Source organism: Diceros bicornis, chromosome 39 (genome assembly GCF_020826845.1).
Source record: "Diceros bicornis minor isolate mBicDic1 chromosome 39, mDicBic1.mat.cur, whole genome shotgun sequence".
Lineage (NCBI taxonomy): Eukaryota > Metazoa > Chordata > Mammalia > Perissodactyla > Rhinocerotidae > Diceros > Diceros bicornis.
In genome coordinates this window covers 9885687-9899738 of record NC_080778.1, presented here as the reverse complement: position 1 = coordinate 9899738, position 14052 = coordinate 9885687, and the positions used below count along the sequence as shown (strand labels likewise).

At 47.6% G+C, this 14052-nt stretch overlaps 1 protein-coding gene across 1 annotated transcript in view; it reads left to right on the top strand.

Moving 5' to 3' along the window:
• The window catches only part of IGF2R (insulin like growth factor 2 receptor), a 116108-nt gene that overhangs the window by 13153 nt on the left and 88903 nt on the right, over window positions 1-14052 (top strand). Inside the window, exon 2 of the mRNA XM_058534045.1 lies at window positions 7462-7601. Coding sequence (XP_058390028.1) covers window positions 7462-7601 — 140 coding nt within the window. The remainder of the gene's footprint in view (window positions 1-7461; window positions 7602-14052) is intronic.

The following is a 14052-nucleotide window of genomic DNA, read 5'->3' as shown; positions in this document are numbered from 1 at the left end:
CTCACAGTGACCTTGCAGGGGCTCAGTCGCGTAGACGAGGAAGTTGGGGCTCAGAGAGATTAAGCACGTCCCACACAGCTGGTCAGACCGGTGCGGGGTTCAGGGCCCGGTCTGGGGGTTCTTTCCACCGTTGCCATGGTGGCTTCCCGAGTGAAGCTCGCCTCTCTTTTACATTATCTCTGTCAGTCACTCCTGACGCTGGTTTTGAAAGCATCATTGGGCCCCCATGCCCACACCCTGGCGCCTTGGGCTCTGGTGCTGACTTAACAGCCTTGCTTCCAGCCGGATACCTCTCTAGCCAACTGGCTTCCTGCTCCCAGACCCTGTGTAACTACCAGGGAAAACCAAAGACTGATGTTTGGCACATCCTTGCTTTTTTTTTGCAGGCCCTGTATCTTGATCCACAGCTTTGTGGGTTTGCTAGAATAGGAAGTGAAGTACTTCCTATATGAGCTCTGGCTGTGCCGTGTCAGGCTCATGTGCTGCCCAGTCTTCATATCAGGGTGGGGATTTATCGTGCCACATCAGATTTTTCTCTTCTAGTGTCAGCAGCAGAAAGTTGTTGACAACAGTGGCTACATTATGCTTTGGACATTCTGCTGCAAATGTCCGTTTGGGAAACCCTGCCTCTTTCTATGCCCTCCTTTCTCCCTGTCCCTCTCAACCCCCTTCTTAGTTTAGGAGACTGTTCCAGACTTTTGAAGGTTAGTGGGCTGGGTGTGTGAGCTGAGAAACTATCTGATAATGATAAGGGGCAGTAGTGAGCCAAATGATTTCCTGAATGTTCTGTTGGAGGACTTGGATGCAGGCCAAATGCAGGAAAATCTTTTTGGATGTTCACGTTGGAAAGACTTTGCATTCCCCTTATCCCCAAAGTTTTGCTGCTCTCTCTAGATTCAGAAAAACATTCCTCTAGCCAGTGACCGTCTTTGTGAATTTAGCTCGTATATCACCAACTGGGTTTTTTTTTTTTTTAAAAGAAACCAAATTATAGATTCACACATGCTTATTAATTTCATTACTGGTTCCATTGTACCTCTACCCTGCTTTATATACCGATAATTGTAGGCCAGTAATAAAATGTTTAATAGCCACATGACCATTACCATAACCCCAGGACTCAGGGAGTGAGGGAACGAAGGTGTTTTTCGAAAGACTGTGGCTCTGTGACAGTCCACGAGGAAGGGACAGAATGAGAGTTCTTGGAACTGTTTTGTGTTGGAGGGAAGGAACTCAGCATTCTAAGATTTTTTTCTTTAGGGATTGGGCATACCATACATTTTATCATTGAATTTTATAGACTTTATTCTAGATGTTAGCTGTTTTAAGAATGAAAGAACCCCAAATTATATTTTGCAAGGTATTGCAGTTTTGTAGGTATTCAGTGATGACACATGAAAACTTGAGAGGTGTCACAGTAAGACATCAGTGTCAAATAGTTTAAAAATATTGTTTGGTTGTACCCCTCCAGCCTTTTCTTCTGACTTCTCTTTCTTCTGGACAGACATGGATACTTCATTCAGTGGAGATGGCTCTGTGTTTCTCTTCTCTAAGCTTCCTGAACTCGAGGCAGATTTGCTGCCCCTAGATTGGTTCAGCCCTGACCAGGATGGCTTCTGAACGTGGTGTTTGCTGGAGCAGTGTTGGGAAAGTAGAAACGCCTTCCTGTCTCTGCGTTGGTTGACAGTATGCCACTTGTGTGCTTCCTTCTCATTGGGAATCTACCATCACCTTTGAGGATATTATGAAACTTAAACCGAGTGAGGTTAAAATGGGACCTCTGTGCCGCTGAACAGCCGCAGACTGACTGCAGTAGTAGTACAAAATGGTTTCAGCAGAGGCCATGGGATTGTAGTCGGGGGCAGACAGTCTTAAGCTTTCTTTAACTAAGAGAACGACCCAGCCTGTGTGCTCAGCTTACACAGTGAAATTAATTGCCTGTGTCCAGGGCATATTGCAGTCACAGAATTCACCTTAAAATCAGAGATCTCTTAAAGTCATTTGCTTTGGGTGTGACTTCTCCTCTGCCCCATTCCCTGCTGGCTCTGATGGTTTGATTGTGGGATGTTCCCCAGTTACTGATGACACTCACTATGGGACTGTTGGTGGGGTTTTCGGAGGGCAGCTCTGTGGTAAGCTAAGGAGTCATTTTAAAGGAGAGTGAAGCTGAGATGAGGAGAATGGGATAGATGTGTTCCTTCTTAGTGGAATCCTCAACCAGCTTGGGTACAAAAGTGAGGCGAGTGCACCAGGGGGAAGGAGAGGGCTCGGAATTGATCCTCCTTTGGAAACCAGTCTGGTGAGGGAAGAGAGGCTGTAGTAGGCGCTGCCTTTGGTGTTTGGCAGTTCACGCGGTGCAAAACAGAAAGCAGAACTGGACAGAGGGTACAGAGCAGCAGAAGTTTAAAACTTGGGGAAGAAGTTGAGCTGGGAAGAGTAGATGATTGTTGATCAGCGTGACGCGGGGTAGCCCAGATTTTCAGAGAGTTCGCCGCTTCTCAGGGGCCACTGTCAGATGGACTCACTCTGGAAATCTTTATGCCAACCTGGAATCTGTGATTCTAGTGGCATTTATTGTGACAAGATTTAAACTCTAAAGTTTGGTGGGATGGTTTGCCAGGTTCAGTATTGTACCTCAAACTAAATATTTTCTGAAAAGGTAAAAAAACTTAAAAACATTGGTTCTATGCGAGGCAGTTGAAGCATTTGCCCTTGGGGCTCAGGCGGACCTGGGCGTACTCCAGGCCTTGTCATTTCATAACCGTGTGATGCTGGGCAGGGCCCTTGACCTGTCTGGGCCTTGGAATCTTTGACCTTCCAGCTGAGGAACTTGGGAGAGTGGAATAATGGCGTCCAGTGCTGGGGTCGCTTTGCCCCGTGGATGTCGGCACCTGTGGTGACAGTTGTGCTGTGATGTGTTCTTAGTCCCCTGGCCCGCTTTCCTCCTCCACCCGTCAGTCAATATTGATTCTGTGCCTGCCAGTCGTTGTTCTGGGAAGGAGGGCGTTCCTGTCCAGAGTAGCTGTAGTTGGAGACACCTAAGGAGATCTAGCCCCGAGTGTGGGAACTACCAGAAGAGCTGGCGTCAAGCTGTGGATGCAGGGGGGACAAGCCCCCGCGGTCCAGGGGACTTAACTCGTGTTCGTGTGTATCTAGAGTTGTCAGGTTGGCTTTGAAATGAACTTGGATTTTTTGAGAGTGGGAGAGGGACATTTTGCACTCTGGAAAATGAGGTAGAATGGCAAGAATTTTGCTTGCATTTGCTAATTTTCAAAGCCAGGATTCTTGCACAGATGGTTTTGTGTCCAGAAGAGCAGTTCTAACCGGGCTTAGCCTGCCTCCTTCGAGGATATTAACTGAATTTCGCAAGGCTGGGACAGTGGGCAGGGCTTCTGGGTGATGTTTCCCATCGACCAGCAGCTGCTGCTTTGGACCTTTGTGGTTTTCCCTGCCCCACCTCCCTGCATCCTGTTGTTTCCCTCAGATGAGCTGGAGTATGGCATAGAGCCATAGTGACTTTTAGAAGACGTGGAGTGTTAGAGGTTCAAGCAAATGCCCACTGAGTGTACATACTTCTCCTGCTGCAGGAGATGCTGGTAGAGCACATATATTTAAAAACATTTTTGTGTATGTGTATGAGTGAGGACTACGTTTCCACACAGCTTGCAAATATTTTCTTCCAGAGGTTTTGTTTCTTGCTAAAAAATTTTAAATTTTGATATTACAGCTTAGTTTTCTCTTTGATCTAATCTGTTGGTCTCATTTTTTTCCTATCAGTTTTTTTTTTCTCAAGTCTTTACTGGTATAAGCTCAAACAGCTTGGTCTTGAATGTAGACTTTTTTGTGAATCTCAGCCAAATGGTCTTACTTGGCTGTGAAATAAGTCATACTGTTGGGTTTCCTAGTTTTTGCTGTACATGTTCACTTCAGGTAGAGAATTTTCTGGTGGACAAACTTGGACAAAAGTTTATTATTCCTCGAAGATATCATTAAATTTTATTGCGTCTGTAGTACTTTTATTGCTTCTGAAACCATTCTCTGGTTCTAGAATATGATCATGGTGCTTTTAAACTTCAGCATAAATTTAAAGAATGGTTTCAGCCTAGGCCATTCTGGTGGTTTGGCCTTTCATGTGGCAAAGAGTCTAGAATCATCTAGTTTCAAACACATGATTTTTTTAAAAAGCGCTTTCAGATATTTATATGACTTTCAAGTTTGTTGTGAAATAGTCTTTAAAAAATATTTCCTGCTCGTGGAAGCATATCTAAATGACAGTTTAACTAGAGTGCATACCGAAATACATAATAGTTTTTGAAGTATGCTCCAGGAGTTTTCACATAGATTGTTTCAACTGAATGATTATTCCTGAGCTCCTAATGATACAGGGCGCCAGGCATGTTCATCTGTTTTAAAGCAGACATACATCTGTTGGAATCAGAATGTGTTAAGTGCTGATGGCCTGCAGATGCCTGGGTGGTGTAGTTTAGAGACATGCCGTGGCCATTCTTTCATTTTTAAGTGATATGACTAAGGGCTCTTCACCCAAGTGCTGTAGGTTGAGTATGTGAGGGGCATGGGAGGCGCCAGCCTGAAGGGAGCTGCCCTGTGATACGTGGTTAGATCAGCCCCCTGAAAAAAGCCAGCACTCAAGTCCTGTCAGAGGATCCTCCCTACTCCCATCACCACTGATCATTTTGAGAAATCTTGACAAAGCAAATATGAAATGCAAATAGAGAAAAGAAATAACATCAAATAGAGCAACATTTTTCTTTTTAGAGACCCTGATTTCCAGATAATCAGGACAACATCCCCCGTTTTACTCTTTTTCATCTCTTTTCTGCTCTCCAAACACACACTCTTTTCATTTACCTTATTTAAATATCACCTTTGCAAAAACCGTGGATTTCTGTTTTTAAGAAAGGCATAGCATTGTAGGTCCTATGCGATTTCTTTAGTTCTTTAGAGTTGATTCCTCCTGGTTGACTCATTCTAAAATGATACCTTTATGTACCTCTCTCGTATACTTAGGATTGTGAAACACTTTAATGATGCCACTGCCAAGGTTTTAAATTTGATGTTTAGTATCCTGGAAAAACTTAGTCATGGCTCCTGAATAAGACATTAGTGTTATTCCTTAATTAACCATAATTAATAGAAAAGTTTTACTAATACTTTGCAAATAAAAACACTTGATATTTTATTTGTTTGTTTGTTTTTTTTGTGAGGAAGATCAGCCCTGAGCTAACATCAATGCCAATCCTCCTCTTTTTGCTGAGGAACACCGGCCGTGAGCTAACATCTATTGCCAATCCTCCTCCTTTTTTTCCTCTTTTCTCCCCAAAGCCCCAGTAGATAGTTGTATGTCATAGTTGCACATCCTTCTAGTTGCTGTATGTGGGACGTTGCCTCAGCATGGCTGGACAAGCGGTGCGTCAGTGCCCGCCCAGGATCCGAACCCGGGCCGCCAGTAGCGGAGCGCACACACTTAACTGCTAAGCCACGGGGCCAGCCCCACACTTAATATTTTAAAGAAAGATGCATAGTGTCTTCAAATGGCCTTCCTTTGCGTCAAGTACGAAATCAAAACTGCTTCCTTTAATCTGCAAGGCCCCTGTGTGGCCAGGTGTCCCCAGCGCCTTGCCCTCACTTGCCGCTGCTCTCCTCGTCCACCTCGCTCCCACATCGCCCTCCTTTCCTTCCCACCAGTGTGCTGAGTTCATTCCAGCCTCAAGACCTCCCAGTGGCTAGTCTGTGTGCTGGAATATTCTTCCCACCATATCGCCCTCTAGGTTGCCCCTTTTTGTCATTCAAGTCCCAGGGCAAAGATCAGCTCAGAAGACTTCCCAGTCTAAGTAGCTATTTGGTTGTTTCCTATGACATTATGCTATTTTGTTTTTGTCAGAGCTCACAGATACTAGTAGGTGGAATTATTTTGTGAATTTGTTTACCTGTTTCTTTTTGTCCTCCCCTGGAATATACACTCCAGGAGGGCGGGGACTTCTTGTCTCTTTTGATCATTGCTGTACTTGTTGCTGCCTCTACTGATGACTTTCTCATGCCTGGTAATACTCGGGTTATTTTCTTGTGCCTGACTTAAGTTAGGAGACAACTCTGAGGTGTCACTGACCGAGAAGCTGAGTTCACTGTAACTGCTTTCGAGCCTGGCGACACCCCAAGCTGGGCGCTCACCAAGCACACTGGCCTGTTTTTCAGGTTTCTAGCAGTTCAGTGGCTGTAAGAACTTCCAGGGGACGCCAACCTGCCTGAATGCTGACGTGTGTTTGTGTCCCTTGGCTTGTTAGCAGGTGAATCTGATCGGTCCCAGACCTAGGTTCAGGAGAATGCTGCGCTCCTTGCCTACCAACAGCCCCGTTGTTGGGGTTCCTCCATTGCTGGACGGGGCAGTGGGGAGACTGCTTCTAGCAGGGAGAAGTGTGTTGCCTGGGTTTTGTGCCAAGTCATTGCCCTGCTGTCCTGCTGCCTGGTGGACGGGGAGCTCTGGGATGTGGACTGCTGCTTCCATGAGGGAGTGCTTTCTGTCATCAGGGTGGTGCTGCTCTGGGTAGGTAAACTCCTGATGCACACAAGTGGTCTCAGGGCCTAGCGACCTCGAGGTCTCACCCCCAGGCCCTCCACAACTCCTGGGTAGGCCGAGCCTAAGCAATTCTGATTTAGTCTATCTCCCTTTCATCAGTGCTGTGGCATTAATACAGTACCTTTGCATTTTGCAGGGGACTTTTTAGTCGGTTTCCTCATTCCTTGTCTCCACCCTGGCTGAGGACATTATCCCCCTTTTACAAAGTGGACAAAACACTGTCTCTGGGAAGAGTGGAGAACTGAGAATAATTGTTTTGACAAAACTGACAAACCATTGTTTTGTCCCAAGGATGCAGACTGGTTCATTAACAATTACCCACTGATGCAGTGGGTCCACCTAAAGTCAGTTTTGTCTGATTTTGAATCAGATCATTGCCCCATTACACAACTTCACCTTATCAGTTCAGATCTGAACTCTAGCTGTAAAAGGTAAAACCAGAAGTAGAACTGTCTTTCATGCCATAACTAGTTTTTAAGTAAAATAAAGTTAAAAACAGTCCTGTGGCTTTTCAGCATTCCACTGTGATTGGAGAGGTTACTATCTTACATTCAACATGATTCTGGAGCAGTTACTTCTCTGAGTTGATATTCTTAAATTAATGGTAGAGTTTTAAGTATTTTGATGATCCTAGAGTCCTGAGGCGGCTTCAGAGTGGGTTGAACCAGAGCGAGATGGTATTTAGTGGTTTCTGCCCTGGCTTCTGTTCAACTTCACATAGTTTGACTTGAGTATTTTTGGCTAATGAAAGTGGGTCTTCTAGGCTGTGGTCATCTTAAGCAAATGTGGCTTGAATGTAAAACTAGAGAGAAGTTTAATTATTGGCAGATCAGTGACAGTGACAAATTATTTTTCTTCCTTTCTAGTTACACGTGGGAAGCTGTTGATACCAAGAATAACGTGCTTTATAAAATCAGCATCTGTGGAAATGTGGGTATCACCGAGTGTGGGCCGTCGAGTGCTGTTTGTATGCACGACTTGAAGAAAAACAGCTATCATTCCGTGGGTGAGTAAAACTGCCCTTAAATTACTGAATGAACAGAATGATCCCAAGTTTGCAGAAGGACTCTATGTATATATAGCTATCTACACGATTATATATGCTTATAATATATAATATACATTTTATGTTTTATAAGTTAAAAGTGGTAACAATTTAAATGTCCACTGTGAGATTAAATTAGGTTACTTCCATCTAGTGGATACAATATGGTTGATCATTTTGAAGAATTATGCACCTGTGTATTTATTGCTAGAGAAGGATGTTTCCCATATAGCTCTGCCTTCTCATGTTTTTCTTAAACCCTGTCTTTACTCTTCTCCCTCCTTTACCACTTTTCCTCTAGTGCCCAGCCCCCTTCCCTTCCTTGTATCTTTCTGCTTCTTCTGTGGTGGTTTGATTCTTAGGCAGTCTGTATCACTTTAGGTCAGAGATGGTCGTTGGTGTTAGGCTTACAGTAAAATTAAATGGCCCTAAATAGCCAATCCCAGAGAAAAAAGTGCAGACCTTTCTTTCCTAAGGCTCATTTCATTTCCCCAAATGCCTTCCCTTTGGGTCGTGATCCCATTCCTCTGGTGAAGATGACGAGTCCAAGTGGACTGACCGCTCTACTAGGTTACATGGAGTGGGAGAGGGGCAAGGGAGAGACGTAGGGCAGATGTAAAAGCAGCTGACGTCGTCCTGGGATTTGGTGTTGCGAATATCTGTGGTGACCTTTGACTAGGACACTTTGAATGGTGAGGTCTGATGGTGAGGGACAGTCATGAAACAGAGACAGCACGTGACAGGGGACGGTGTGGTAGCGAGAAGCGGATACTAGGGAGGTTTTTGGAATTGGGAGAGGCCGGCTTACTGTGGTAGCTCCGTCTGTCATTTCAAATGGAAATTCCTAAACGCAGTGAAAAGGGCTTTTTAGAAAGTAATGTTTAGAGTAGGAGAGTAAGGTTCGTGACGTCTGCCGGTTGAGGCCCAACTCCTGTTTGGTTTTCCCCTCTCCCAACATGGAGACTGTCTAGACTGAAAACACTGGTGACAGGGATTTGAGGCCCAGGATAGAGATGTGAGAAGGACCAGGTGGTTCTGAACTCTTGGGTCAGACAAGTTTTATTATTTTGTGATATCCTTAAAAAACTTGCAAATGACATTGCCTGTTTCCTGGTTTCCATCTTTTGACGATTCATGGAGAGAGGCTGTACGTGGGCCTTCTAGCCAGCGTGACTCAGGTTTGCAGAAAGAGGAAAAGTAGTTTCCTCTTGACTTTGTTATAATACTTGACTGTAGTATTTTTGGCTAATGAAAGTGTGTCTTCTAGTTTGTGGTAGTTTAATGTAACAGACAGAGACCAGGTGCAGACAAGTTACTAGGAGGATGATTTGTGGGCTGGGCGTGGCTGGACAGAATTTGAGAATGACCAAGTTAGGTAGGCTCTGAAAGCCAGGCAGGAGAGTTATTTTCCGAGGTAGGTAGTAGATCTATTGTAGATTCTTTGTGATGGTAAACGGGGCGGTGATGTGATAACATGCTTTATCTTTAGAAAGTGTCTTTAGAAAGCTGGGCCTTTTAGAAAGCTGGATGAAATAGGAGAGGTTGGTTAAAGGGGAGAGGCCAAAGGTAACTAGTGACTTAAAAGCTGAGTTATAAGTTAAGTTGACGGTGATATAAACCAGCAGTTTCCGATCTCATTTGACTCCCAGACACACGACAGATGCTTCTCCCGGGGCCTCACACTCCCAAAGGGAGAGAATGGGGCCATTGATGTGCACTTGCAGCACCAGCAGGTGCTGCCCTGTCCTTCAGCTCAGGAGCAAAATATGTGAGTGAGTAAGAGTGACGTTAGTGTTCGCACAGAGATAATCGCGAATCAGACCTAATCTGGCTAATATGTTATACAGTATTTCTATTGTATAATTTATTATTATAAATCTAGTTTTATAACTAAATAATAACTAAATTTGTCATGCACTTATGTGCCAGGCGTTATGTTTTGAAGTAAAATGTCTCATTGAATTCATTCAGCAACTTTTTGAGGTAGGTGATTTCATTTCCCTCGTTTTATAAACGGAGAAACCCAAGCACGGAATGGATAAGCCGCTTGCCAGAGGTGGTACGGTTGTGGGTTTGGATGCTGGCAGGCCAGCTCCAGAGCCTGTGAGCTGATTCCAGGCTGTGTTGTCCTGTGAGTCACAGGGTCACATCATATGGTTGTAGAGCTAAGATGGCAAGTCTGAACTCCTGGCTCCAAAAGGACAACTGAGAAACTAACTTCTTATGAACGTGCTAGAAAGGAAAAATGTGAATTTTGAAAACAGCTACAAAATCTGGAGCTCCCCATAGATCACAGGAAGAGAAGAGCTAGTACAGCAGTAGATCCAAATATATATGAAAACTTAACGTATAACCAAAAATTGGGTACAATTAAGCTCTTTGTCTGTTAGGAAACAGCGTTAGACTTCTCCTTCAAAGTAATTTTAGTTAAAAGTAAAAAGACAATAGAACATGGGGAAAAAACCTAGTAAAATAGAAATATAATCTAGAGGAGGTAAGAGCTTCTCTTAATAAATGATAAGAAAGACAACCCAGGAAAAAAAGGGCGAAGTCTAAGAATGGGCAATTCACAAAAGAAGAAATTTGGATGGTCAATACCACTTCATTAGTAAGCCAGGTGTGAATGCGAATCAAAGCAGTAATGAAATCTCATTTTTCCTCAAATTGTCAGAGGTTTAAATGGTTGAATCATAGAGTGCTGGCAAGGAGCCTAGAAACGGGCACGTTCACATATTGCTATGGGAAGATGGTTGTCTGTAACCCTTTTGGGAAGATAATTGTTGATGTGAGTTTCATACTGCCCATAAGGGCAGCTTTTGTCCTTAGAAATGAATATTAAGACTTCAACTTTGGTTTAAACAATATTACATTATTTTTGATTTAAAAAATCATCCAATCAGTTCTTCCTTAGGCAAATGATATTGTTAGGTATATAAATCTAGCAGACTTCTGCACTCCTTTTTATGGGACCTGTGAACAACATTGGTTCTATCTACAACCTAGTTGAATCATCTATACCACATTTTAAAATGATTTATGCATTTTAGAAGTTTTATTTCCTTTTAAAGTACTTCAGGTGTCTGATCTGACAATTAAAACTTTAAGTAGTAATAATAATTCTTATAAATTTAATAGTTTAAGCTTAGAAATATGATAAACCTGACGTTCTCTTAGATGTTCTAATGCTGTGTCACAGGTCTAAATCAATTGCTCAGTTATAACCTTTGAATTGCAGTTATAACATTAAACATTGCAAGGATGTAAAAATACCGAATATGTTCACGTTCCTCCTAACATCCCAAATGTTAATACTATGGTTTTAAAGTAATCTTTCTGAGGGTTAAAGCTACATATCCACTTCAGGAAGCCTGTTACCAGCCCATTTAACTGATGTAATGTACCCATCAGGGAAGTGTTGATTGAGGTTACTTACCACCAGCGCCTGGGATTCTGACTGCTTCTTATTGGTGGCCTGCGTAGGGTGCAGTGAATCCGATTGTAGCCGTTGTGTCAAGTGACTTCCTTTACTCTGAGGAGCCTGGCTTCTGACTCCAGGCGATATTCGTGTTCTCTGGTTCTTGTGTGCGCTCACAGAAATCTACAACAGCCATCCAGGTTGATCAGTGGGTTGAATTTTGCATCTCTGACTATTACGATGTGAAAATATCTTTTCCTCTTAAGCCCTGTATTCTTTCATTTTCTTAAAACCGTATAGTTCTACTGGATATTTAAGATGAAATCTGGTTGAGTTTTAGATATAATTCGTGTTTTTGTCTCATTTATGGTGTCTTCTGATAGTCTGGCAATATCTGTGAAATTTTAAAACATATATTCCCATAACCTACTTTTGTAAATCTTGCCAGTAGAGGACTTAGTACCGTATATAGATTTTTGTACAATTTTTTTTGGTAGCATTGTTAATTATGACAGATAGGCTGGAACAGCCTAAATGTATGGGTATGGTTCAATAAATTCTAGTATATTTTATTCTGATTTACTTGGTTAGATGACATCTTCAAAGAAAGATGTATAAATTATATTTTAAAACAGTCAACATTTAATATTCATTTATTTGTTTATAACAAATATTTGAATGAATCAGTCACTGAAACAGACAAAAACCCCTTTTCTCACGGGGCTTGCATCCTAATGAGTGGAGAGACAGAAGCAAACACTGGCTAAACAGTATGTTCCCATGTGATGAATGCTGTGAAAAAGAGAAGGAAGGAGAGTCCGGAGTGCTGGGGGGATCTCAGGAGAGTACGTGTTCAGGAATATTAATAGGGTTAAGTGTTGCTGAGAAATTGACATTTAAGCAAAGACTTGGAGCTGAGGGAGTGAGTCACATGGCTCTCTGGGGGAACAGCCAGCACAGGGGACAAGGGGCAGTATCTGAGGGGGTAATCAGTGGTAGCAAGAATAGAAATCTCTTTTTAAAGAGTGTTAATATAAAGAGGAGCAGAAATACGAGGCAATAGCTGGAGGGAAAAATAGGTAGAGAGGATTCTCTTGTAAATTGGTGAAATAACGTGCACAGTACGCGTTGAAGGACACGATACAATAAAGAAGGGAAAGTGGATAGCGAGTGGGACCGAGACGTGCTGGAGCACGTCTGTGACTAGCACGGAGAGGGCTGTCTGCCTGTCTGGCAGGCTCTGATCGATGTGTTGGGGAGGCCTGGCGGCCGCGCGAGGGGCCCAGAGGCCGCCTGCGGAGTTGGGATGGCCAGGCCGTGCAGCCTCAGCGAGGCCGAGTTGCGAGCTCGGCTGGGCTCGGCCGCGGACGCCGAGGGTTGCAGGCGAGGCCTGGCAGGCCCGGAGCGCGGCCTGGTCTGGCGGGCTCTGGTGAGCGCTGCCTGGCGCGCAGGGTCTGCAGGACCCTGCGCGGCCTGGCCTGGAGAGCGTGGCCGGGTCTGGCGGGTACGGGCGAGCGTGGCCTGGCGGGCCTGGCGCGCAGGGTCTGGAGGACCCGACGCGGCCTGGCCTGGAGAGCGTGGCCGGGTCTGGCGGGGACGGGCGAGCGTGGCCGGGTGGGCCCTCGGGTGCGCAGGGTCGGGAGGACCTGGCGCGGCCTGGGCTGCGGAGCGTGGCTGGGTCTGGCGGGTCCGGGCGAGCGCGGCCTGGTCTGGCGGGCCCGGGCGAGCGCGGCCTGGAGGGCCCGGCCTGGCGAGCGCTGTCTGGCGGGCCCAGCGCGTGGTCTGGCGGACCCGGCGCGGTCTGGCGGACCCGGCCTGGAGAGCGCCGTCTGGCGGACCCGCCACGGCCTGGCGGGCCCGGCCAGCGCGGTTTGGTCTGGCGGGCCCAGGCGAGCGCGGCCCGGTCTGGCGGGCTCGGCCTGGAGACCGCGGTCCAGTGGGCCTGTCGTGCGCAGCCTGGCCTGGAGGACCGGGCCTGGAGAGCGCGGCCTGGAGGACCCGGCGCGGTCTAGTCTCGTGGGGTCTCGCCAGTGCGGTCTGGTCTGGTGGGCCCGGGCGAGCTCGGCCTGGTCTGGCGGAGCCGCCCTGGAGAGCGCGGTCTGGAGGACCCGGCACGGTCTGGCGGGCCCTGGCGAGCGCGGCCTGGCGGGCCTGGTACGCAGGGTCTGAAGGACCCGGCGCGGCCTGGCCTGGAGAGGGCGGCCTGGTCTGGCGGACCCGGCCTGGAGAGCGCCGTCTGGTGGGCCCGGCGCTCGGGGTCTGGGTTGGAGGACCCGGCCTGGAGAGCGCGGTCTGGAGGACCTGGCGCGTGCGGCCCGGCGCGCGCCGGAGGACCCGGCGCGATCTGGCGGGCCCGGCGAGCGCGGCCTGGTCTGGCGGGCCCAGCGAGCGCGGCCTGGTCTGGCCGACTCGGCCTGGAGAGCGCGGTCTGGAGGCCCTGGCGCGCGCGGTCTGGCGGGCCTGGCGCGGTCCGGCGGGCCCAGCGCGCGGTCTGGAGGACCCAGCGCGCGGTCTGGCGGGCCCAGCGCGCGGTCTGGCGGACCCAGTGCGGTCTGGCGGACCCGGCCTGGAGAGCGCGGTCTGGAGGACCCGGGGTGGCCGGGCGGGCCTGGGCGAGCGCGGCCTGGTCTGGTGGACCCGGCCTGGAGACCGCGGTCTGGCGGGCCTGGCGCGCGCAGCCTGGTCTGGAGGACCCGGCCTGGAGAGCGCGGCCTGGAGGACCCGGCGCGGTCTGGTCTGGTGGGGCCCCGCCAGGGCGGTCTGGTCTGGCGGACCCGGCCTGGAGAGCGTGGTCTGGCGGGCCCGGCGCGCGGTCTGGAGGACCCGGCGCGGTCTGGCGGGCCCGGCGAGCGCGGCCCAGCCCATTTGGCGCCGTCCTCGGGAGCTGGCCGTGGGCCTGGCGTGCTGGCCGCCGCCCCGCAGTCCTCGCCCGGCTCTCGTCTGGGGAGGACGGCCAGGCTGGCCGGTTGCCGCGGTTGTCTGCCGCGGTTCGCTGCG